Consider the following 26,798-nt stretch of genomic DNA (forward strand, 5'->3'; position numbering starts at 1 on the left):
ATTAAAAATGAAATATCGCGAGTAAAAGCTATCAATTTTTGCTATCTAATTAATTATTTGAAATAGAGCTCCATAGACACCTTGCCCACCTGGGAATAAAGTTGTCCGGATAATTGGATCGTCCATAAAATAGGAGCACTAACTCTGATTTCCCAAATTACTCATAACTCAAAAACATGGAATACGAAGGCGCTCTACTATAAATAATGCTCTAAGTTCCGAGCAAACCGAGATTAGAGCTGATCCATTAGTATTTAACACCGAGTGATATATAACGCACCCTTAATCCACAATGTACCTTCCTGTTCCTGGAATAAAGCGAAACGTGGTATTTTACGAAGTAATATCTCGTACCGATTGCTCCAAGCGATTAACAAAACGTGAAGCTTTCGGGAAAAGTTCGATGTAGCGACGCTATTGCAATTTAAATATGTCTTCTAGAAGCAAACTCGACTCTATTAACGAACTTTGGCCAGCAGCCCAGCGCAACGATCTAATTAACACATGAGCGGCACGGTGGCTGAAAAATATTCATTACCAGAGAAACCAAAGGGAAAGGGGAGACGCGTGACTCGGTGTTCCCGCTGTTAATTGCCATCGCATTTGCAGCCAGCATTAATTACAATGAAGCACGGTTTCGCGGAACCGGTTGATTTCCCAATGAGTTTTCAGGGTAACGAGAGGGAGATCGCGTTAAAAGGGAGACGCTAATTACCCTGCAGGAGGGCCATCGAGCAGTGAAGAAGCAGAGGAGCGAATTGACGCGCTAGAGTAGGGGGAAGGACACGGTGCGTGCACGCATGGAGGAGCTCGAGGTGTGCGATTAACAGCGTTTCGCTTTCCAGTTTTCACGGGGCTACCGCGGCGAAAAGAACGCGCGATTGTCCCGGTGGAGTCGGTGGTCAACTCGGAAGTGACTCTCTCCAACTCTTTCCACGCACTTTAACGAAAGAAAGATGTTACTTTGAGTCGAACGTCACGTTTCAGGTACACGTACCAACGTCTACGAGCGTTCAGTCGTGTCAACGGATAATTGTGTGAATATGATTCGTTGACGTTTCGCTCTTTTATCAAATGCGACTGAAATTTGAATCTTGAGCGGCCGTCAGTGCAGTGATTCCGCTCGACAAATAATTGGAGCTGACGGAAATGTTTAATTTTCCCTCGTGGAGTGACGACGCTCGTGGGAAGTTAAGTAGGAAATAATAAAAATGCATTTGATTGTCGGCTGGACGGGAACGCGTAGTTGAGTTGCGCAAAGGAAATATGCGATTTCACCGGGAAATGTATTCGAAATTCTACGTGGACTCTGTTGAGAAGCCTCCGATTCTGTCGAAAAATGAAGGGGTAAGTCGTCAATTCTTCGTTCATCACTTTCTCTTTTAATTGCAACTACTATAATTATGTATATAATTTGTGGTACAAGAAAGATCAAATTTGTTTCAAATTGTTAACACAAAAATTGGATTACTATAGATGCGTATAATGTTAGCAATTGTCAGAATGATATTCTTATTCGAGTTTCTCTCTTATCTGTGTTTACATTTTTAATTAATGAAGGTTCTCATGGTTATCAATGTTCTATTCTTAACAATGTGTGTTTATTTAAAAAAAAATTCTATTTTTACCTTGAGAAACATCTTTATCACGTTAACTTAATATTGTAAATTCAATAAACGTTTTATTCTGTGATTAAATGATATTGGTTTAGACACTGGTTGGTTTAGATATTGGTTCACGTATTTCTCTCATTCAGCTCGAGATCTGGTAGAAAAGAAAGCACTGCATGAAACACGCTAACGAACAAATTCCACTCGCGCTGTGGACTAACGTCATAATAACACCGACTAGTAGTGAAAAAAAAAGTGAAACTTACAACCAGCGATACTTAACGGTACGCCACGTTTATGCGCTCATCCAACTTGTTCGACAGCGAAACGGAGGCGCAGCTTAGAAACCGTAAAATTACCCGCATCATGCGCAATTTAAATATTACTCTTCTTTTTTCTTATCGCTCAGTACCTTACCTTGGTGTGTACCAAGTTTTTCCAATGTTTCCCTACCTTTTTATTTTAGCGCCGTTCAATTTTACGTTTCGAATTGATTGTTAGGTGAGGAAAGTTGAAGCGTACAACTTTCGCAATAAAAAGTTTTTTGTGAAAAGGTGCTTTCGTACAGTACACATGCGAGACAAAGTTTCTTAAAATTATTACTAATGAGTCTTCTATGAAATTTTCTATTAAATTTTTTTATCGCAATACTTTAATTTAAACAAAGCAGTATCTGTAAGTGGCTTTATATTATTCTATATCATTTTTACACGTACAATCTTAATTATTATAAGCTTCAATAATGATTTACTTTGTATTTTGTGACAACAAACTAAAACACTTGAAAAAAGTTTAGAGTATGTATTGGATACATATTTTTGTCAAACAACGACTATAGCTTGCGATTTTATCAGTTTACTTTTGATTAAAGTTATCAGATAGAATTCCAGCGTTCATTGCTTCACAACCATCTTCTAACGTACGTGCGATCAATTAAGATTCGTATAAATCCGAATGCTAATTTTTCGCATGATATTCACACGGCACAGGTATTCGTATTTTTATACTTTCAAAAACGTGAAAACGAATGCTCGACGTTTCAACCAATACATTTTCCATTTTCAGTTTCGATTTCGATGTGAATTATTTAGCACGCATTATTATTTAACAAATTAATAACTTATTAGCTTTACAATATTAATCAAAGAATTAATTAATTTACTTGTTTCACACAGATATATTTTTCTGTACTGAAAAGTTTAAATATTTTCATTCTTTTTAACATCACTAAACCTCTCACTTGAACATAAACGCTATCTATATATTCCTGAGAAAATTCGTTGGAGAAACCGTAGGCAAGTAGCCGCGCGCAATCAAGGGGAACTTGACACCGTAAAATAAGATTTAGCACGTACAAGGATAGACGAGGATCTATCCCATAATTTCAAACAAAGTGAAAATTATACGATCGGCTGAACGATAATTAAGGGTGCATCTAGGGGGCCACTGGCCAGGTGTGCGTGTGGTAAATCAAACACGTTGCATCCGGTTCGTGTACCCCGCTCTGTACACGCGCCGCGCGGCAAACGAATAATAATTTTCTCCTCTTCCCCTGACGTTTTGTTTTCTCTGCCTGGCGGCTGCCGCGGCCAGACCGGAAGCTTTATTATCGCCCGGCTCGTTGCTAGTCGTGGGTGGACGCGTAGCTTAGTTAACCATAAGCGAAGATATGCGGCGGTACGAATTCCGTCCACGAGATTCATTTCGACCGGTTGCGAACGAAACTCATCCATCGACAGTCCTATTTTCGTCATCGATAATGGTAACGGTACGACGCTAAACAATTTCCAATTGGCATTTCGCATAAACGTTCTTCGAAGTATGCAAATTTCTATTTCCATTCGCCGCTGAGGAAGTTTCGGTAGACGTTTCCGCTGCCTCGTTCGAAGTACACAAATTTGTATTTTCAGAATGCTATAGAATTCTCAATGGAAACATTTGCTACTCGACACAAAAGCATTCTTGCAAGCATACGAATCTGCAGTTTTAGCTTGTTTTAGCTCCTAAAGAATCTTCGGTAGAAGTTTCGTTACTTTTACTACGTAAAAGGACGAACAAAGTGAAACATATTGCTCAAAAATAATTACTCGAATCGCGTGAATTGTTCAGAAAAATGAATACTTACATTTGAATCGAATCAATTTTCGTAAGCTTGAAATCTATTGAACGCAGGGAGCGCCACGTTCCGTCCACAGCGTGCGCATCCTCTCGCAAACGTGTCAGAGCGGATGGGTTAAGCCAGCGTTTAAACCTTCGTCAGGCACTTCCGTGCGAAATTTCGCGCCACGCGATCATTCTTTCCGATAAACAGATTATTTCTGGCTGCTGCACGCTTCGAAACGGCTATCGCACGACACGCTTGTACTCGCAGCCCAATGATGCTCGTCCGTGTGATTCTACGGAACGACATTGATCGATCGTGGATCCTTCCCGTGTCTTTTTCCACGCTTCGTTTCTGCGCCTACATCTTATTTTCGACGGATAAACGAATAACGAAGATCGCGTACGATTTATTGCACGACAGCTCGATCGTTCAACGATATCGGCTTGCCGTTTGATCCGTCGCCGCTTCTGTATACACTACCAGGCAAAAGTTTGAGTACACCCTGTGCATTTGCATCGTACACTTAAATAAAAACTACAGATTTCGATGTTTACTGTAGGAGAATACTTCTTGTGCAATTTTTGGAGATATTAATTTTTATGTAACATTACACTTTAATAACAACTTAGAGCACTTGTTATATAAGGGTTTTTGAAAGTGGCATAAGTCCATTTGTTCTTATATTGACATAATTAAGAATTTGCGTTTGAATCAATTTAAAAATTTTGGCAAACGTTCATCAATTCGGGTGAATCCAGCAAAAGTGTTAAATGATCATTTTAGCTATAAATAATAATATATTATAAACAACCAAAACAGGGGCAGAATAAATTTATTGAAAAATAGTGATTAAAATGAAGAGATTAAGTACACAAATAATCGAGTTTAGTAAGAATTAATTTTAGTTATAAAAGAGGAAAATTATATCATTAATATAACTAAAAATAATGAATTCACATTTATATTTTAAACTCATTTCTCCTTTACATTTAGCCTATTGTAAATATTGATGGTAAATTGGAAGCATGCAAGGCAGTAAACTCATCATATCACCATATTTGTTTCTTGTTAGAGGTCTTGAAATTTCATATAAGCGCAACATAGTAAATTTGCTGAAATTTTTAGGCCTTCCTCGTTTTCTAAATAAAAGAGTAACTTTAAACAGTACATTTTCTTCCATATAGGTCTTGTAGAAAATTTTAGGGGACTCACCCCTTTTAAGTCTCGTCCAACATATTTTCAATCAATTTACAATTTCCCCATCCGTATATGTTTTCCTATTTGATATTGCCTCTTCTAAAGGTTGCACACTGCAGTTTTGTTCATTTTTAAATATCAAAGATATGTTACCTCAATTTTCTAAGATATAAAATTGATATATGTATAAAGAAAATGGATGATAAATTGTTCTGTCTTTTCATAGTTACTAGTACTTTACTCACTTGCCCGTATATTCGAACTTTTGAACAGTAGTGTCACTAACGATGAAGGGTATTTCGAGACAGGATTTCCTGTTAGGGATACAAATTTATTTGGGCGCTCGTAAATCGGAATTGGTAATGATGTGGTATGAAAATGTTTATGTTTCGTTTGACCGACAAAAATTGCCGGAATAGAATTATTTTCTGTGACAAACACCACGAACATACCACCAACAGGCTATTCGTCTATTTAATTGAACCTCGAATTCCTGCGCTAACCAAACAATCATCAAAAGTGAAGAGGATCCATTGAGAATGAAAAACCAAGTAACCAGCCTAAAACACAATAAAAGTCCACAGTTGTCGTGAAAACAGTAGCTTACAACAGTAGACATTAAAATGAGAGCATATCCCTGTGCGGTGGGGATCAGAATGCACCCACAGTATCCTCTGCTTGTCGTAAGAGGCGACTAAAAGGGGGAGGAAAGAGTTAAGGAGGATGTGGGGAAGAGTAACGAATTTTAATTAAGAAGAAAAACAATGTATACAAAGATATTAAATGCGAAAAGTGTGCAAAGCGAAAAGTATGTAAGTAGGAATGCGTAGAAAAGAAAAAGATAGGAACGTTTTCTGTTGGGCAAAATAAGAGCGTAACGCCCTTCACAAACGTCATCTACTGGCGATAAAAGACTAATTTGTAAAACCAGTAGAGAATAATAAACCGAGAACCGAGAGAATGAGAGCATGGACAAACGAAAAGTCATCGCTCTACCGGAAGCGATCTGTCGAAATTTCCCGAAGAAAGTGCAGACTTGCATGCGACATCTTTACTCGTGTCCATAAACCGCATCGTTTCTTGGTTGCGTAAACAAACGGTGCATATAATCGGCCGCAATGAGTAGCAACGGACTAAAGTATCATCGCTAAGTACCGATCGTCCTCATTAACGTCATCGAGCGAGGTGGACAGTGATCGATTGCGTAGTGTACGTAGACTCGCGGCGGTGTTCGGCAGCCGCGCATGCATAATACCACATGAACACCAGGCAACGGCGCATGCGCTCTCGGTCGATCGATAAATTATGCAGCCGATCGCTCGTGTACGTAAATCATGCGCGCACGTTGCATTGCCCTTTTGCTTTGTCGTCGTTTCTTCTTCTTCCTCCTCCTCCACTTCTCGTTCTTCTTCTTACTCCCTTCGTACTCGTTCATTTTCCTCTCTCTGTTTTTTTCCTTCTGTTATTATCGTCTCGGATGTTTCCGCCTTTTCGTCTTTGTGTCGTCCAGGCTGAGACACGGCCGCGCGCGAGGTACGTATCCGCATGATCGGCGTGACTCGCATCGTATTCGCTGCGTTTTCATTGTTCCGGTCGCACGGCCCAAGAACATCGACTGCCTAATGCTTGATGACCAACCACTCGATCGTCTACTGGCATATGTATATCTACGTACACGCAGTTTGGTTAGATAATTCATTTCTATTGAGCTACCGTGCCTAATAGAATTTACAATTACACTTGCCAAGTTTTTTATTTTTGTTGTTTTACTTTTGCTTAACTTTGTATTTTTAACTCTTTATATAGTATATCATTCGGCAGTGGGAATAACAATGGAACGATATTGTTACTATCATTTACTTGTATTGATGTCAGTGTTTAATTCGTCGATGTTTACCGCAATTAAAGCTGTTCATTCTTATAATGTCAATGACCAACCAGCTGATCGTGTGTTCGTAAATGTATTTGTCAGAAGTTCGTTTAAAAAATGTACGCGCAACGCGAGAGAAAGTACGCGCTTTTCCAACAGTGTTATTGCACGGGAATCGGACACTGACTCATTCGGCGCGTCTTTCATGCGAACGAGCCGCGCGCGTGCTCGACGACGAACAAAGGGTGCGCGCGAACCCTTCCACCGAGATGATCTTCAGCGGCTGTGTTCGGTATTCCGCTATCGTGCCTATTGAAATGCTATCGAAGTCGCGTTTCAGTAATTGTTGCCAGATACAAAGGATTATGTAGGAGCTTTTTACCGATGCGCGCTTACTGCCGTTGTGTCCGATTTTGTCGCAGCGTTAGAATTTGTGGTTGTGGAGGCAAAGGAATCCGTTTCTTTTGACAACCTTTTGTAATTTTATGTAACTTTGAAGTAACGTTACTTTCGAATTACTTAGGATCCATAGATCTAATTTTTATTGCTCTCTGTTGCGTTATTGGTTGCGAGAAGGATCATTTAAGTGTTCGTTCGCACAATAGTGCATCCTTAGTATTCTGGAGCAGCGGTATGACAAATTTCATTAGCGTACCGCGTTAAATTTGACGAAGGTTAATTCACTTTAGTGTAGTTAGTTAGTTACAATTATAGTAGAGTTAATAATTAATTTTAGGAATTATTTTATAGACTTGTGAGTTACATTGAATGGAGGGAGTAATAGTAACTTATATTCGTGTCTTCGGATTAGAATATTTTCACATCAAAGTTATCATACCATTTGGATTTTTACAATTACGGAATAGAAAGTGTTTCTGTAGATGGTTTTGAAAGAAATTCCCAGACGAGTCGAGTTCTTATCTGTTGCAGATGTTCCCTTACCTGGCTCTATACTTAGGAAATACTTCACGGAAACAAAGTTGTTATCCCTTTCAGTTGAAATGGGTAGAGGAAAGTATGCCATTGAAACATACTTATAGGCTTTTATCAAGGACAATCGCGTAGCCTGCGGTTTTCTCGAGCTCTTTCGAAAACCACAGTCTCTCGTGAGCACGTATGTACGTACCTTCCTCAGGAAATGACGTAGACTCGTTTGCAATCTGCCACAAGCTTCCATACCCATATACAGAAAGAAACTAATCTAACAATATAAGAGAAAGAAATTTAAACATTTACTACTCTAACGTTTTATTATTTGAAGAATATTGGCAAAAATGTCCTCACTCAACGTATCTCATATACTTTATAATCTCGATATTACATTCTCTACTGCGATCTACGCTTCTGCAGACAATATATACCGCAGAAAACATTTATTGCGTTATTACCTGATTGTTTACTGAAAATTAAGTACACGATATGAATAACGAAGCGTGACGCGATAAATATCACCGACTAATGTAAATTCGAGATCCCGTTATTGGTTTCTCTCAATTAAACGCCTATATTCGCTCGAGCAACGATCCAGCCGTTCTATTAAGTTGAGGTATGCGCATTGATAGTGGCAGCTCGGCGCGTCAGAAACGATGTAAATGCATTCTGATAGGCGGAGGCACAGATTCTTCCTGGAATGCGGTCAGGTTAGAACCGAATGTGGGAGAATCGTGGCTGGGAAAAAGATCGTGCAGGCAAGAAAGAGATCGGCGAACGGGAACGTAGACGTCCACGGCGACGCTTATTGTCCCAGTGTGAATCGAATTAAGCTGTTTCAGCTACTGAAAAATTGATGCAACCAGATAACGCGCAATATGTGTCCCAGTTACGATGGTAGCAATAAAATCGACGATTATCTCTGCTCGAAAAGTGGTCATGACAATGTGCAAATGCAAACTCAAGATCGGCTTACCCTATACTATTACAATTAGAATTACGTTACGCGAAAATGAACAGAAGATCAAAATGTCAAGAATTTCACGAACACGTACATATTTTTATGTCCCATTTGCTAAAACTATTTTAAATAATTTACTAGAAGTGGTAACAACGTTATGTAAATCTTTTTTCAATATCCCCAGGACAACAAAAGCAGCGTCGAATACACGTGATATAGATTTTTCAATATTATTATCAACGATAGGTAGACTTACGCGCAGCTGCCTTTCAAAGGGTTCAATCAGCCGTCGATTAATGGCAAAAAGTTATTTGACCTTGCAAAAAATAATACATACGCGATTACGTAATGTCCCAGAGACCGTGCGACATTGGTCGTTTCGATCCTGCCCTCCTAGTGATTTATTCAACGAAACAAACAGAACAACTACACTAACAAGCGATCGTGGACGCGCGGGAAGCCGAATGGCACAGATGGTACTACCGTTGATCGTGGCTCCGTTGGTTTCTACCGAACGAGGGATATTAACATTTATACTGGGCGCCCGCGATGAGCTTCCTTTTACACCGGTGAGCGTGACTCATGACTGCCTATCTCGAAGGTTTTAGAATCGTGCCGCAACCATAATCTGCGCACCCTCTGGGGAATTACGCGCAGGATAGCACGCATCAAGCAGGTACATCTTTAAAGTAGAACCATAAGATCGTAAACACTACGGAAAGTAGTTCACCTTAAGCTCGCTACGAAATAGACTCGATTTTAACAGAAACGGACTATGAATTATCTTTCTATGATATATCTTTCATATTATGTTATTACTTTTTTTACTACTTACAATATTATGAAAATTTATCATGTGTATGTGTGTATAAAAAAGTATTCAAACATAGTTAAACCTTATTTTAAATTAATAATTAGCTGTGGAATATTATCAATATTCCGTATCTTAATATATTGATATTTTTAAGTATCATTTATAAATTATAAATATGCCAGGCAGTACATTTGGAGTACATTAAGCTATGAAAAACCAAAGAAATTTTTATTCCAGTTAAATTTCATTATACAATCAACTACGTTCGTTGTAATTATACTAATGCCAAAATACAGAACAAAATTGTTTAATTAAATTTTCCAATTTGACTTAAAATTTACTTCTTTAGAAACTATACTATTTTATATCGACTGATACACAGCCATAAGTTACATTAGCTATCAAAGATATTATTTTGAAAGATACGGTTAACAATATTTCTTAAATTGTCCATGTAAAATCGCGACGAGGGTTGTTCATTTGACTACTCGAGCGTCAGCGCAAAGGGAGAGGTGGGGGAAGTGCAGCGCGAGATTCGCGAGTGCCAGCGCCTCAGTACGGTTCGACCGCTGGTCAGGTGTGTTTCGTGTGTCGCACGGTAAACTAAACGTGGTCGACAAATGAACTCGTTACCGGATACATCGGTTCAAGTAAAGTTTGCATCGAGTCGAGGATAAAAAGAATACGAGACGCGTGGTAGAATAGTGACAACGACAGGAATTTCCGGACGTTCTTCGTTTTCCTGGTTTCCACGCAATGTTTATGGTTTCCCGGTACGCTGACATTCGATCCAAAGGTGCCCAGTGAACGCAGATCGCAGACGCATGATCGTGTCGACGATATTGTCGAGTGTGACGGGTTTCCATCGGCGACATACGAACGACGTTGTACGAAATGCCGAGTTGACGGTGAGTAAAGTGCGCATTTTCAAATTTCACGCCATATTTCGTTCGAGCCGTATCGAATCGCGCGGGCCGCGGTCAACTTCACGTAATTGCCTTGTTCACAGATGGCCCTCGCTTTTCCGTGCGGCGTGCACTCCCGTATTTTCTTACGGTTTTCTAAAGTGCATCGAAATTTACACGCCTCGCTGCATACACGACACGCACGCTTTCGGTTGTTAAGTGGCTCTCTTATTTGATCGATATGTTTTCGTCGCTTGTGAAATATGGAGTAATGCGGGATTATAAATAAATATTAGCGAAAGGATAAGAGACGCGCGAGAGTAGAATTTGATGTTTGCAACATGCGATAATAAGAGCATGTCATTCGTGACACATAAGAATTTTATCGGAGAAGCGGAAGTGGTATTTTTTCGTTTTATAATCGACGTAAACTGTCTTCGTAGAATACAGATAACATTTTGAATGATAAACAGCGCGCGTTACGCTTCCATTTTCGTTATCAGGTACAGAAGTAAGTTTAAGTTCAAGGAATAAATGGAGCGCGATTGAAACCGGTTAACGAGAGCTGTTGAGACGCATTCGAGACACGGAGAGAGGCAAATCCATCAGATTTAATGCTCCTGTTATTCCTTTTGACGTCATAACGTCAATGAAATAGTAACGGCATTGACTATTCTTATTCCTAAAACACTGTATACTTTAAGGAAAGTAAGTCAGCATTCTTTGCTATCGAACGATATATCGTTTTATTTACACGTGATCTGGCCATTCGCCAAGACACTATATATTTTCGCGTGAACATCGTAAAGTGTTATGAGGTGTCATAAAGACAGAACATTTGAAATTATTCTCTTCGCATTACCTTTCTCCTCATTTCCTTCGGAAAAATATAATCTCAAGTAACTCGCGTTTTATCGACGAGCACGTTTCTAAACGATGCAGTTTCGCAGCAGTGAAATCTCAATCTTACTATTAGAGCGGTATAAATGAAACGCTCAGGGTCATTTTTCAATCGTAATCGCGTTTTCGTTTATTCAAGAGAAAGTTATCTAAAAAGATACTTGATTTTTCGAATAATCAAGACAATATTCTAAGAAACAAGAGCATGGTACGTGTCAGGGTTGATCGATCTTGGTAGCACGTATCTTTACGCGTTATACAAATACGAAGCGAGGAAAGTAAAATGAAGAATAAGTATCCGGAAGAATAGGTAGTTGGCAAAACAAAATAATCGCCGGTCGGATTTACGTGGAATTTATTTGGTGCACACAACAAGGTTCGCACGTCAATGATACCGCGTCCCGAGCCCTCGCGTGGTCCGCTTATTGTCGTCGACGGGTGACAATAGGGAACAAAGTAAACGGACTCGTTCACCGCGACCGTTATTCATTGTTATGCGCCGTGACGTGGACCACGGGCGCGTTTAGCCTCGTTAAGAACAATTAAAAGTAACCGACGAACCGAGTATTGCTTAATTGCCGGCCGCGAGTGTTCCCTTCAAGACCGACCCGTGCTTCCATGCAGTTGGCGGAATCAAAAGTTTGCGCGCTTCAATACAGAGAGACTGGTCTGAGTCTTCTATTTCGATTTGATAATAAAGACGAAACAGCCGAACAGTCTGACTAATTATCATCAATTTCTGATATTATAATCCGTTATTTTTCTAGTTACAAATAATGCTGTTTTACATTAATAAATGTATACAGATATAGTTTTCATTTTATTTGAAGTTATTTGGACCAATAAATTTCTGTACATTTTGTATTTAAAATGCAAAATGTGTTTGAAACTTTCGACGATTGTACAATAGTAATTAAATTTAATAATTAGAAGTTGTAGCTGTAACATCGTGCAGGTCGATAATTTTATAAAATAGATTAATGTTAAGGTTTAGTTAGTTAGTTTAATGTTAAGGTTTTTTGATCGTCTATGCAGCTGCATTTTTATTACCTTCAGTTCCTTAGCTGTTTCATATTCAGTTTTCTATAGTTGGCATGCGCATTTCCGTACCAACTATTATAATGCCACATGAATAGTTGGATTGTTAGATCCATACTAAATTATTTACACGTACACCGCTACATTCTAATCAAACTTGTATAGAGCAACATCCGTCTTTAACCGCAGGACTTTAGAAGGCTTCGTGGAAGAAAAGAACTTCGAATAAGAAGAACTATTCAACTATTAAAATATACTAAAATATTCGTAGGATATTAATTTTATTGTAGCTCAGTAAACATGCTATACATTCTATTTTGAATACAAAATGATTTCTACACTAGAACTTGTCTTCTGGTTTCAGGCTAGAAAACAAAATTATACCAGATGATTTCCTTATCTTCGAAGCTCTGCGCTGTTAAATAGCAGTCGCTACAGAAGACAGTAAATTATGACATATCGTTAAACTCCTTTATGTTTTTCCGCTATGGTGCGTTTCGCGTGCCCCCAATTTTACGATACGCAAACTGACTATTAAAATCCACTACGCACGAGCGCGTAAACGTAAAATTACAGAAAATGTTGATAACGAAGAAGTGCTCGTTTCTACGAATTATAACTACTTTCAGTTCCTTGAACGTTTCACTACTCCGTGAAAGGATTAAACGATTACGAACTAGTTTACAAACCATCGAACTTAGTATCGAGCGATAAAACGAGCAGTGAAATTTAACAGTAGTAAATTTAATTTGTAGAGAACCATTCGAAGCGATTTAGAATAATATAAAAGATTGTCAAATGTTAGCGTAACGAACGAAAATTCGAGACAATAATTTCCCAAATGACAAATTCGATTGAAGCCATCTTCCGTGTATTTAATTTATTACGAATTGATAGCGAGAATTAACGCTGTCGTTACTGTCCAATTTTTCTCCCTTTGTGAATCGTGTGAATCGTTTCTCTAGTGAGCAACCGTTTATCCTTTGCCTACTCACGAGTTTTATGTTTTCCTTGTTCGTCTCTGTTTCACAGACGTGACCAGTTCGCCGAAGGCACAATGAGTCAGGCATCGGCTGGATTTTCGAGAAATTTGTAAATTTCGTGTTTTCCCACGCGACGACCTCCGGGGGCTCCTCTTTTATTCCCAAGAGGTTACCTCTTTACCGTTTCACTTCTGCGACGATACAGACGTTTCGGTAACGAGGACGTGTTATGCAAATTTCTGGATATTGTTGGCTGACACAAGAGAAGGCGGATGATTCGGATTCTTTTTCCTGTTAACAGGAATTCGTGAAAAGAATCGCGCGCTTTGTTCGTCCCTCGGGTTCGTCGCGGATTGGCCTGAAAGAAGCTTGGTTAGCGTTTAAACATTCTTTTCAATTTCTTCGGACTTTTTTTTTTAACGGCAACCAGAGCTATGTGAAAATTTGTAAATTTTTTAGTCTCACAACGGTGGTCGTTTAAAATCTAACCAAGCTTGGACGAAGGAAAGTAATTGCCACAATCTGAAGTAATTCTTTCGAAATTTAGTATCGATCAGTGGCGGTCCATGATTAAAATTAGTAGAAGTGCAACAGTTTCCACAGTGCCTAGACGCGCATCGCATGCAAATATTTGCATTTGTATAAAATAGAGTATTTGTTTTGCTCTTTAAATGAGTCGGTTACGAACTATATATTTTCAAACTTATTTTTATCATCGATCGAATTTCATTATTGCTTGTAGACTATTATAGCCCAGACGACGTTTTAACCTATCCGCTCGATTTAGCGGCCAGTTAATAACCGGGCAAAGAAATCGGCGATAGTCACGCCGAGCATTAACGAGTCACGTTCTCTCGCGAGACTACGATTTCATCGTTCGAAGGGTGGTTCCCTTTTAAAGCGATTAAATCGTCGCCTTAAAACAGCTCACACCTCGGCCACTAACGAATCTGCGGTATCCACTATCTTTAGCGACCTGCGCGCCATTGCCCGTATCTGCTAAGCCCTCTTCCCGATCAAATTAAAAACCGATGCGAATCGGAAGATGGATTGAAAAATCCCGAGAGGAGTCCATCGTGGAATTATGATTGCACGGGCGAACCAGTCACGTTTCTAACGCGAAAATGTTTCCACCGTATTACGATGTTATCGCCTCGAGCACGAGATTAGGCCGCTTACACGAGACTTCGATCCGCTGCGTCCCGTTCTGGAACATTAAACGTAATTTCTCTGAAAGGAAGAAAGAAATAAAGATATAGAGGATACCAAGTATCAAAAATTCGTCAGAATCACAACCAGTCACGATTCTTAATATTTCAGTCGTGTTTTAGCTTCTTTAGTCGCGACGGCAGACTGTTGTAATGGTAATAAAAAATCGAATACTTATTTCATCAGAACGTTTTTAATAAATTCAAATAAGTCGCCAAATTCTGTCTCGTGTATAGTCAACAATGCTCGTGCGCTTTGCAGAAGGTAATTTTTCGACTTTCGAAAGATCTTTCCCCAGCAACGTTTCACACACTCGACGGACGTAAACTATTCGATTTTCTTACCCTTCGAGGCAACCCTTTAATCCCATCCATTGAAGAAGCGTCACCATGCAAACTACCCTCCGGCTCGTCCGCTCGAGCGCGATGCCCATAAACAGAGGGGACACAACGTGGGCAGGGTTTATAGTCGACCGGCTAAAAGCATCCTTCGAGTGGTCACTCGCCGGCGGTTCTTTTTCCCTCGAGCTGGCTCGCCCCCGTGCTCTTTCGCCCTCTCGTTTAACGCGAGCGCGACAAGTCGAAGGCGCGGGCCAAGCTGGCTCGCCTACGTTCACGGCTACGTTCTATTTATGCCTGCTTCCGACCGCGGACAAAAGACAGCGGAAACCTGGAATCTCGATCGGTATTCGAGCCAGCCACGCGGCCCACCTGCAACTGCAACAACCGAACCAGACGTCGAGCTTTCGAAGAATCCGCGTAGTTTGAAATTCGTACGCGTTCTTGTCGAGCCGAGGCGATATTGTACGAATCAACCGCGAGAAGTTGGGAAGTCGGGCGATTCAGTTTTCTAGTTACAACCTGCAATCAGAGGAAATTGAGAAATTCTTGGAAACATGTTAGAAGAAGATTATCGTTTGTTAATCCGTTCGATGTTGGCTTTTCGAGATCGATTTAGATAGCATTATCAAACTTATATATCAATACATCACTTTACTTGTGCTAATTGGATCATAGATGGTACAGAGGTCTCAACGATATCTTAAAGATATTCCAGACGTTCACAAGAACGCATGTTTCAGATATTCTACGTTATTTATTCCATAGAATTATAATTAATGTATGTCACAACGCTGTGTAGCGCCAAGTTCGATGTTACGGAAAACTGAATATTAAAAAATGTGCAAGATAATGAACCCAGTTGTGTAATCCCATTAGAACTCCACTGTAACAATCATAACTGTGAACAGTCTTTGAATTACAACAATATATAATGCGCAACAATAATAACGTTACAACATTACAAGAGTCGAGACCAAGGCATCATGAAGCGAAAGAAACCTTCTTGGTGCTGTCGATAATAAAATAAACGAAAATGGGAAAAGGAACATGTTCGTTGAAGGGAAAACATAATTTCTATACAAGATCGCAGATGCGACCCGCTTTCCCGTCGCGCGTAACGCGTAAGCCTAACGAGCATCGGTTACAGCCTAAGATCGCGCCAGGAAAAACCCGAATCGTCTACCCAGCTATCTGCAACAGGTCTCTCTCACGTGTCCCTTTAACCGTTTGTAAAATGATTGTTAAACAGTCGGTCGAATTGTTGCAACATTATTGCATAGCTAACAGGGTAGCACGTTAACAATAGGTTTTTTGCAAAACTGCGCAGCGGTCCGCGTTCCCAACTTCCTGTCCGCCTGGTAACATTAATTTATTGGCCCGCTTCGAAGCTCACCGTCCGCGCCCCCGCTCGTTGTTTATAACAAAAAAACCTATCGTAATTACCGCGCAACGGTGGCGAAAGTGCCCAAGTTCGGTGGGCAACCCGTCGATGTCACCTTCTTCCTCTTTTGTTGACCCACCTTGAGGTTCGTCGCGCTTCTTGAACGGCACTTCCGCCGTTGCAGGACGCCAGCCGAGAAACGCGACGGTTCTAAGCAAACGATGCGATTTCACGATTGCGAATTATGCTGGTACTCGAATCCACTCGTGTTCAGTCACGCTGCGGCTGACGATGATCGTCTCGTTCTACTTATCTTTAGGATTATGTTGCTCGTTTGCTGTGACAGTTGCCCGTAACCCCAGATTTTGCTTACCCGAGTACTTGTTGGTACGAGTTAATGAATGACGATGTTATACTGCGCAAATATATTTGTCTTTATGGTTCAATGTGCTGTTTCATAAATTAGTTGATGCACATAATTCAATTAGGTGTACGTATTTTGGTAGCTATTGATGTTATCTTCGCATAGGTATTTGCATATGAGTCAAAATGAAATGTAGTTATATGTATGTATACATATTGGATAGAGATATATTTGTTAATTACAAATTAATTATTATTTTTAGCTTTTATTCGTTGTTATATGTATGTATACATATTGGATAGAGATATATTTGTTAATCACAAATTAATTATTATTTTTAGCTTTTATTCGTTGTTCCTATTATTCAAATATAATTTCATATATTCATTTTGAATTATACATTATTAATTATTAGATCTGCAAGCGTCATTGCCGTCAGTTATTACCTTGCGTTATTAATTGTCAGGTTGTTCCGTAACAAGAGAAGGTTATATACAACAGCTAATCGATAATTCGAGTGCATTTATAATTAATTTGATCAGTGAATGATTAACATGTCTGTCTCTATTTATTCAACTATGTAAAAGAAATTCAGTTAAACACAGAGCAATGCTTCCTTGCGTGACTAACTTCGAAGAAATAATTAGTTTCTAGAAATATAATGATTTTTTTTTAAACTCGTCTAACGCTTTCGGAAAATATATTTCTTGCTCTTCGTTCTCTGCATTGAACATAATACGAATAACTATTTCGAGTTTCAATTTGCATACGAGGTTGTATCGTATTGCGAATAACAACGTTTCGAAACGAACATTTACATTTTATAATAAGACGTTTAAGAATATACACACAATTTAAAAATTTGCACTTGCGATATACTTTTTTTCTGTGCGCAACCACAGTTCTACAAATATAATTGCCCATCGTCACGCACATTACCCATGCACGCACATTATGTATACTACATGAACGCGTTAAGGCTACAGTTTCAGTGAACACGTATTCCGGTTGGACGACCACAACGTTACATATTTTCCACAATGGCCATCAAATATAATTGCACGCCATGGTGTTTCTATTAACATTTACTAATACAAAATTACATCAATAATCGCAAACTTAATTTCTTGTTTGCAATTTGATGTTTGCACAGGTGCGCTTTCTTACGAATCAAAGATACTGGCCACGAAAAACAAACGCAAATCTACCGCAGAACCATTTACTCTACAGAATCTCTGGCAAAATGAAATATCTCGCCTTATACGGCACTGAAAAAATTAAATAAATTACAGACAATTCAATGGTAGAATCGGAGGATATCGATCGAACTCGACGGACGACTAGCACCGAATTCCATTTCCGTAGAATCAGCGAGAAGCAGAAGGTCCAGGTGATGGCGCGCACGTGGCCACCGCGGCGGGGACACGCACACGGACACGTGTGTCGCCGCGGGTCTCACGTGGTCCACGGGCGCGACCCGACGCACGTTGCCCGTTTCCACTTGGCACACGTTGCTTCGCGTTGATGCTCGCCTGGTAGACGAGCGATCAAGACGTTTGCGCAAATCGCGTGCCGCGACGCGCGACGCGCGCCGCGTGCCCGTCCCCGTCCGTACGTGATACGCGCGCCTCGTGTACCGCCGCGCCGTCGTCGCGGTGCTTTCTTCTTCCGCTTCGATCGTCGCCCGTCAGCCTCCGCTTTGGCTGCGTACGTGCCACCAACCACGACGGACCACTGGGTACGTCCGCCTCGATTACCAAACGAATCTCGACGCCAACAGTCTCATTATCGTCCTGTAATTCGTTCGTTTCCTCGATCGGTGGAAAGTATTCCTCTTTCGTACGCTGCGCTCTCTGCTTCGCTTCTGATGCCGCCTATCGAGTTGATATATAGCTGTGTAGGATTGCAAAGCGGTTTAGAATTGATTTCATTCATTTAATCGCCGGATGGATGATTAGTGACGAACATTGAGGTATTTATGCCTGCCTCTCTTTCTTCTTATGAAAGTAATGATAGGTTGTCTGTGCTTTATAAATGATGCAATACTTATTGATCGTACAATTGATGAGTGAACCACGTATTAAATATTTCTGTAGCGTACAAATTTTTTATTAAATTCGAGCAATGAGACTAACGTTTCGTTTCAGAAGCTATTAGGATGTGGGTAGAAAAGAAGCTATAAGTTTGTTAGGCCTTCACGGTATGAAATACTATGCGATAAACACTAGCAGCCTCTCGAAGGCTTCACTTGGCTTTCTTTTCATGGGATCCCTTATCTCACGTTAACTTAGATCATTCCTATAGTTGGTGCATAAGAAATCGAAACATCGCAATGCACGCAGAGAACTGGAAATATCTATTCAACAATAAGCTCGTCGCGGCTTAAAATTTCTAGATGACCGACGTTTTCCGTTGCCTCGTAATTGCGCGTGAAACTCATCACAAAGTGAGAAACGTTCCTCCGTTTCATAATCAATGGCTTTCGACGATAGAAAAGGTTAAATATGAAAGTTCAACGCACTCGTTTAAACTTTAATTCGTGGAATGTCACTGGATCGAATGGAATTTCACTGATACTTGATCCAAAGGAAAATTGTTTAGCAACGTGGTAACAGGGTAGAGGAAATAGAAGCAAAGGTATAGAAAACGGGGAGCGTAAGGATTTTTCTGTCGCAGGAAACGATACCGGTTTCAGAACGGAAGCTGTTACGCGGATTCATTCGGCAGTTGAAAATTTTCCTATTCTAACCCCGATTTGAAACATTTGGAACGAGTTATGCGGACTCAATGGACCGCGCGACCCGTTACGTACGGATTCTTACGCATGTGAATGCAGAAGAAAAAGGAAATACCTCGCGTAATCGATATCGAGACTCACGGTCCGTTAACTTATCATTGCGAATATGAAATTCTAATTCAGTTCGGTGGAACGCAGGGGACTGTGACATCGAGGATTACGAACGATGGAAATGGTAATCGGGATGCATCCGATTTATAAGTTTCTCGTGGGAAAACGTGTCGCGGAATACATTCCTCTTCGTTTTATTCGTTTCTTCTCTCGATCATGAGAATCTACTCTATTCCGACAAATAGGCGTATCATTTCGTGTAAAATCGTTTAAACTCGGGAAATCTTACGAATCGGAAGATACCGTGGAATTTTCAAGCAAAACGTTCAAACGTTTTTCGTGTTTAGATCGTTCACTCTTGTGCAAGATAACGAACGAAACCAATCATCAGAGAAATCTAAAGTATTATTATGGACATACGATTTACACGCGTGCGTATTACAGACCGCACGCGAATACCTTCCCGTACAACGAACGCTTATAAATAATAAAACGTGTCGGTTATTTTCCCCCAAAGCCGCAATCATCCTCCATTCATACGTGATCGGCCATCCTATCAAGTAATTACAAAAGCGTAACTTATTGAAGACGGGTTTGTAAGAAATTGAAAAAATGATTTAAATAAAACGGACGGCTAAATGATTCATAGACGCATTCGAATGTTTTATTTTTAACTTGCGTTCAACCTGGAGGTTCGCACAAGAACGCCAACCGAGTGTTTAGGCAAGGCCCAAAATCGAACTTTCTTTGAATTGTTCGACTCGAAAGGATATCTATACAATTTGAATAATTCGCTTGGCGACGTGACGTCGTTGAACTAGTCTCGTCCGAAGGAGAGACTCCTCCCCGGTAGGTAATCCAGGCAAACGCATTCCCGACGTAATTACCGTACCGCTAACGGATGATGGCGTGCGCCGGAGGATGGCCCCGTTTTCTAACACGGCCGTCAGTTTTACTTTTCTTTTTGTCAGCACGCGAGCAGAGTCGAGGCTCGCTAATTCGCGCGCGTAATTGCCATTTAAACGGCACGTGTACACCTTGTTAACTTCGCGGCACTACTAGAGAGGCCTAGAGGGCTTTGGATCCTCTCGAAACGTTTCCAAGTAAATACCATTGCTATATTTAATCGAACCTTTTACGAAAAAGTAATATTTTTAACTCGAGATGCTCTACGCAACATTTACAATCCGTCACCGTGAGTTTTTCGAAACGCGCGAGAGATAAGATATTAACTCGACGTGGCGTTTTTCACGGCTACCGAGATGAGACGCGTAACAGCTCGTACCGCGCTGGTCCACTTAAAAGAGAACAGGAAGGGTGCATCCGAAGGACGTCAGCCGCATGTCGACGTCTGGCGCAGACGTAATGCCACGCGTGTATCCGGGGAACAGAATGCACGCGGCACGTGCGCCAAGTATCGCGACTTTCGTGGCCATGCGCTATGGGCCATCAGCGGGAGAAACACGCGTGTGCACGCACTCTCTCTCTGCCCCGCTGAATGCGCGAGTTCATTCTCCGTCTGACCGCGTACCATTATATGCGAGCTACCTGTTGATATTCGGTAATAACAAATCGAACGATCCTTCCTATAGATAGCCTATAGAGTCGTGTTACATGACAAAGAAAAAGCATAGAGTGATATTCAGCTAAGCAAGGAACGATACATAATGGGACTTTGCACATTGACCACCAATCGTGGTTTCTAATCTTTTCTAATCTTATTTCTATAGCAATGTAAACACCATCGTGTAGAATTGCTCGTTGCTGAAGTGGCTGATATATAATCCGGAAAATGTTTGTCGATGAAGCGTGTAACATTGGGTCGAGATATCCGACGGAACTCATAAATCAGTTGCAGGCTTTAGCGCTGAACTACGCGGTTGCCTTTCGACTCTTGCTTTCACATCACATCAAAATTTTTAATTCAGATTTTTAATTGTTTTATTTTCTTCCGATCTGGCCTCATAATATTCTAAACGTCTTCGAATTTGGAAATACGATAGAGGATCATTTGCACTCTTAAATTGAATATATATTCGAGACCGGTTATTTCTATACTTTCATACTGGCCGTCCGCGTTCGACGTTCGTATTCGCGTGGCCAAGAAGGCGAGATCCAGAATCACCGCTCGCATTTTCACGCACGTTTCAGTTTTAAGAGACAACATTTTCCACGGAAATTCCACCGTAACGAATGTCCCTGGTCTCTCTAGTTTCTTTTCCGTGGTACAGTTCGAAGTGGCGCCGTTTCTCGTATAATTGCTTCCCGGTAAGGGAAAAAAAGAAGCAATATTTCGATCTACGTCTGGTAAACTGGTTAATGTACCGGAACGTTCCATCGAAAGGTAATTATATTTCAAAGTCTACGTAAGAAGCGAATTGATATGAAATTGTTCGTGAAAGCGAGCTACCCCGACAAATAATATTATTTACCTCTTGCGTTCTTGTCTCCTTTGTGCGCACGTAATTATTCATAATTAACCCGGTATATAATGTCATCCATCGGTTTTTATGGAACGAAGAACGGTCGACGATCGGAAGTGATCGAGACTCTTAGTATAATTTTTTTTTTTAACGATCAATTAAGCGAGACACAAAAATGAGACGCGATTAATCGACTTTTTAATAGCCACTTCGTTACGGTAAATAGGCCAGTAAATAGGAATCGATTGATATTTTGTTTCCAGTTTCTAGTTTGATTTTATTATCGAGTCATTAAATGAGACGCATTAGGTCAGGTTGTATAACCCAGGCATTCGCCGGCAGCAGATTTTCTTTCACTTGGCCCCCGTAACACACGCGAATTGAACGTATATCCGTTAGAGTGTTTTCATCTCGTTGCTTTCAAGAATATAAAAGAAACAATCTTCAAAGTTTCGCGTTGGACGTGAGACCTGTTGCTACTTTATAAGTTAAGTTAGAGATAAGTTGAAATATCTTTTGAAGTTTTTTCTTTATCTTTTTAATTTAAAAATTAATATCATTTTATGTATCGACTAGATACTTCGATGCGAGTTACTAAGAATAATTTGAGTTTTAAAACGATACAAATTGAAGCAAAAAGTCGCGCAAGTCCATCTGTACGCGGTTCTCTATGCTCTCGCGGCACGTTCGCGTATTTTGCATCGCTGTGTATCGCGAAGCAATAAATTCCGACGCGCCACCTTCCGTACCAGAAGAACCCCCGATAATGAGCCTTAATAGCATTAACATGGGAGGCGAATCGTTTCACCATGTAAAAAAGAGTGAAACGCGCGGTTGGAAAAAAAGTAATCGCACCTGCGACAATTGGAGAACAGTGTAATTCCATTTTTATCGTTGCAATCTGTGTACAATGTAGACTATAAAGCAACATTTTCAATGTGATTACAATGCTCTTGTACGCTTTTGTATATTAGATTATCGCTGTTGTGTAGAATTACGCTATGTCACTATCTCGCAGAGTGAACCCCCTACTTATCCTTTAAGCGACACACAGACGTACACACGTCGCTCAATTACATCGTACGGTAATTATTCGTTACGTGGACGACGTTCGGGTAAATACACAGTCGAAACAGTCATTTTCTCTTATTTAGAAGCTTCTACGTCCCATACCAAACGCGAAACTATTCGAGGTTACTTGCTCTTCCCGCATGCATGCATCGCAAGCCGAGAAGGAGAATTGTGTTCTCCAGCATCTCTTCACGGCGGATGGCTCGCGGCTGTCCATTAGATCGAACGCGCCTGATAACCTTGGCCACGATTGTGGTGTCAAACTTGGGTAAAAACGAGCAATCGCCCGCGGATAGGATATCTAAAACGCGTCGAGGAATTTGGAACCCGGCATCCCGTCTAGGACGACTTGTTAACGCATCGAAGAAGAAGCGATCGCAAGAACACAGTACAGTAACAGTACCGTTGAATTTTTAACTTTTAATTTGCTTTAATTTACTCTTCTTTCACCACATCGATTCGAATAACAACTCGAAATAGGAACAGTAAAGTTAAAAACGAAGGTAAGATTTGATCGCGCCTTAAAGCGATCTTGGCAGCTAAGGGGTTAACTTGTTCACGCCTGGTTTGCGCACTCGGAGCGTTTGCGTTCGCGTGCTCGATTAAAAGTGGCAAACAAAGTTTAAAGGGTTCGCAGAAGGCGGCGCCGGGAAGCTCGATAAGAAATAATGGAATCTCTCGCCTGCGTCGAGGCTAGGTACCCGAGCACACGTGTCGAATCTGTAATGGAGTCGGTAAACTGCGCTCGTAGGGGCTGGTCGTGCAGCTTTTTTACGCTTTGTCATCCCCCGTTCCCTCGTCGCGAGCGTACTTTCGCGCTTCTTACTTATACTGGCTCGTAATACGCCGTATATCAGCTTTTCATCTTGGCCAAGCGTTATTAGAATGTTATTACTTTCTCTTTTTTGCCCATACCAACTTAATCTTCGCTTCGATTAGTCACCAAGTGCACCTAAAAAGATCGATAAAGGAGTTATAGAATAATTCAATCTTGATAAAGTTCTTGACTCGAAATAACGTGCCAGCCTAGATACAGTTATTTGAGAATTACACCCGTTCGTTCATTATCCCACGGAATACAACAATAAGGAAGACGATCTGAAACTTATGATGGATAATGCGCACGATGCGCCCAGCTATTTCCGTGCCCTCATATGCGTACCGGCTCGATAATGGTCTTTACCTAGAAATTTACTAGTTACCATGGTGCACCATAACTGCTATTCTGAATATTATACTAAAATAAAGTTAAAGTTGTTCATGCGTAATTATTTTCTTAATGGAGTGTCTCGAATCTTAAACACCTTTTTTTAAGTTCGCCTAGTCGCGAGAGAACAGAAACGAAGAGAAGAGAGGAGAATAGAATAGAACAGGGCGATTGATATGACGCGACGGGTTCGTAGGGAAGAGGGCAACCGATCTTCTCGTTCGTTTCACGTCCGACTCGTTTTCTACGTGGCCAGCAGCTTTCCACGGGCGTACGTGTTATTACGATTACATTACCATCGGGCACGACACGCTTCCTGGTTCCTTCTGACATAAAGGTAAAGCTTACGTAAGTTGCTCCGGTGATGGCTATCTTAAATTCCTAGGTCGTTGTTAGTTAGTGCTCCCGGCTCTCGCAGCCGTTGAACGTTCCAGTCGTCGATACCGAAGCAACCGCGACAGCTCGCGCTGCTGGCTTCGGAGATACGAAAAACAGAGATTCAGAGATACGTTTCGGCCATCTTGAATCGAAACGATCGCACGTCGATCGCATACAGTGAACGTTTCGCGTACAATCGGTTAATATAGTGAGAATCCGTTTTCATAGAATCGATCGCTGCTTGTATCATCTGCTGTTTAGATCGGGTAAGACGTACAAAAGATTCATGTCAGTTTTTAGATCGGATTTCGAGAGATACGATTAATTTGACTAATTTTAAGATCAAAGATAGATTCTTGTTAGATTTGTGATTACAGAACAATCGAGAGTAGAAGCGTTCAGCTTGATTTACATCGGAGGTATTTTAAGTTTTAAGTCGATCGGTTCGATAGCGAGTACGTGACTAAACAGCAATAATGTCGCTCGTGTGTTTTAAGTAACATGACTACCCTTGGAATTACCAATTTTTTAATTGGAAGTGAAGCCATAACATCGTAGCTATTCACGATTGGTTAAAAATATAATCAGCTGGGCAGGAAACAGACTTTTCGCACTGGTCGGTTCAAAGAACGAGTAAGCATTGAAATACCATTCTTTTATTCATTATCAAGGGAATTTCATTCCTGTCGCTCGTTGCAGGAAAAAATAACTCTCTTTATCAAAGTAACAATATTTGCGTTTTCGAAGTAATGCATTCCAGCTTTTATCGCGATCTTACGAAGCCGTGACAAGTGCGGGAAATATGTTGATGCTTGCGGTGCATTTTAGCGAATTAGATAGAAATCGTTCGAAGAATATTAAGAGTGTTTCCTGTTAATTTCTCTTGAAATTAAAAAACATCGAGGTGCTCCAAGTATACAAATGTATATTAAGAGGGAATTTTATTTATGAATATCTGAAATAGTAAAATAAGAAAAAAGTTTCACACTTTAATCGAGAATAATTAGAACATCACACGATTATCCTATTTTCAAGGACATTCTCTGCACAAATTCTATTCTCGTCGAGATAAATGAAACAATGCATTGTTATTCAACGCAGTGGCATTAATTGTAAGTCGGTAAATGTTCATGGTCACGTTCAAACCGGGTGAGAAATTTTGAAGTTAGGACACGGCCCGAAACTGACTACTTTCGCTCCATATTCGTTTCGTTGCGAAGACCAAGTCCCTCCTGCAAATATACCATACAGTTCTTTAGTAGCGCATCTCATGCTCCATTACGTGCATTCCGCTCTGGTTGCTTCTTACTTTCCTATCGTTGGATATTTGCATACGAGGCTGATTTCATTCATCCTCTAATCTATCAACGATACAAAATTCGAAAGCCTGTCCCTTAATCGAGGCCACGAGTCTTAAACGACGCAATTTATTATCGAAATGCGAGCATTTTCGCTCAACTGTGTGTGTTCGCGTAATCTTCTCAAAAGATATTTACTAAATATTGTACGTGGAATAAATTTGAAACGATATAGGAAATTTGAATTGTTCAATACAGAATTTTCCTTTCAACGCTCTTTCGAGATCGCTGCGCATTTTGGGTGATATGAAATGGTAATTAATCGTAATCATACGCAGTTGGCGGTGTGCCAGTTCACGTGCGTCGTCCCGATTTTTATGGAAATGCGAAAAACAACCGAGCGCGCCAAGTATTTTCACTTTACCATCAGATTTAGGCCAACATTAAATTTAATACTCTTCGCACGGGACATTCCGCTCTAATTTACGTTCGCGTTCCATCGCCGGCATCGAAACACCATCGAGAATTTTAAACGATCTTTCTACCTCACGATTTTTCCACGTAGATCCGTTTCACGAAACGGATAATCGTCGTTGCGAATTAGTATGTCAGTTTTAACTGACACAGTGCGATGTGACGCGTGCGATGCATACCGCGCGGACGTATTATTATTACCGCCTGATAAAGAAAGGACCAGTTTGTTACTGTGCTTGTTACCAGTGAACTGATCGTTAGCTTCAGATCCTTGGTACGAACCGCTGTTGCAAGAGTTTTACTTTCTACCTAGTCTACCGTTTAAAAATCGGATCAACTAATCGAGCGAATACTGAATACAAGATAAACAAAATTATAGCAATCGAAAAAAGGAAGAATCGACGGAAGTCGAAACCATTTTGGATAACTTTAATCCCCGTGAAATACTCCACCATTCAGAAATGAATCGATCACCTAGTTTTCGACTCGCAC

The 26,798-nt window shown here is 40.5% G+C and overlaps 1 protein-coding gene across 2 annotated transcripts in view; it reads left to right on the forward strand.

Annotated features, from left to right (window-relative positions):
* Positions 1-1,088: 1,088 nt before the first annotated feature.
* LOC143426265 (uncharacterized) overlaps positions 1,089-26,798 on the forward strand; it is a 45,570-nt gene continuing 19,860 nt past the window's right edge. Inside the window, exon 1 of one of the 2 annotated variants that reach the window (XM_076899590.1) lies at positions 1,089-1,347. In XM_076899590.1, coding sequence (XP_076755705.1) covers positions 1,267-1,347 — 81 coding nt within the window. In that variant the 5' untranslated portion in view covers positions 1,089-1,266. Of the gene's footprint in view, positions 1,348-10,229; positions 10,395-26,798 lie in introns of those variants that run through there. The other variant, XM_076899589.1, reaches the window with a different exon arrangement.

Source organism: Xylocopa sonorina, chromosome 8 (assembly GCF_050948175.1).
Source record: "Xylocopa sonorina isolate GNS202 chromosome 8, iyXylSono1_principal, whole genome shotgun sequence".
NCBI lineage: Eukaryota > Metazoa > Arthropoda > Insecta > Hymenoptera > Apidae > Xylocopa > Xylocopa sonorina.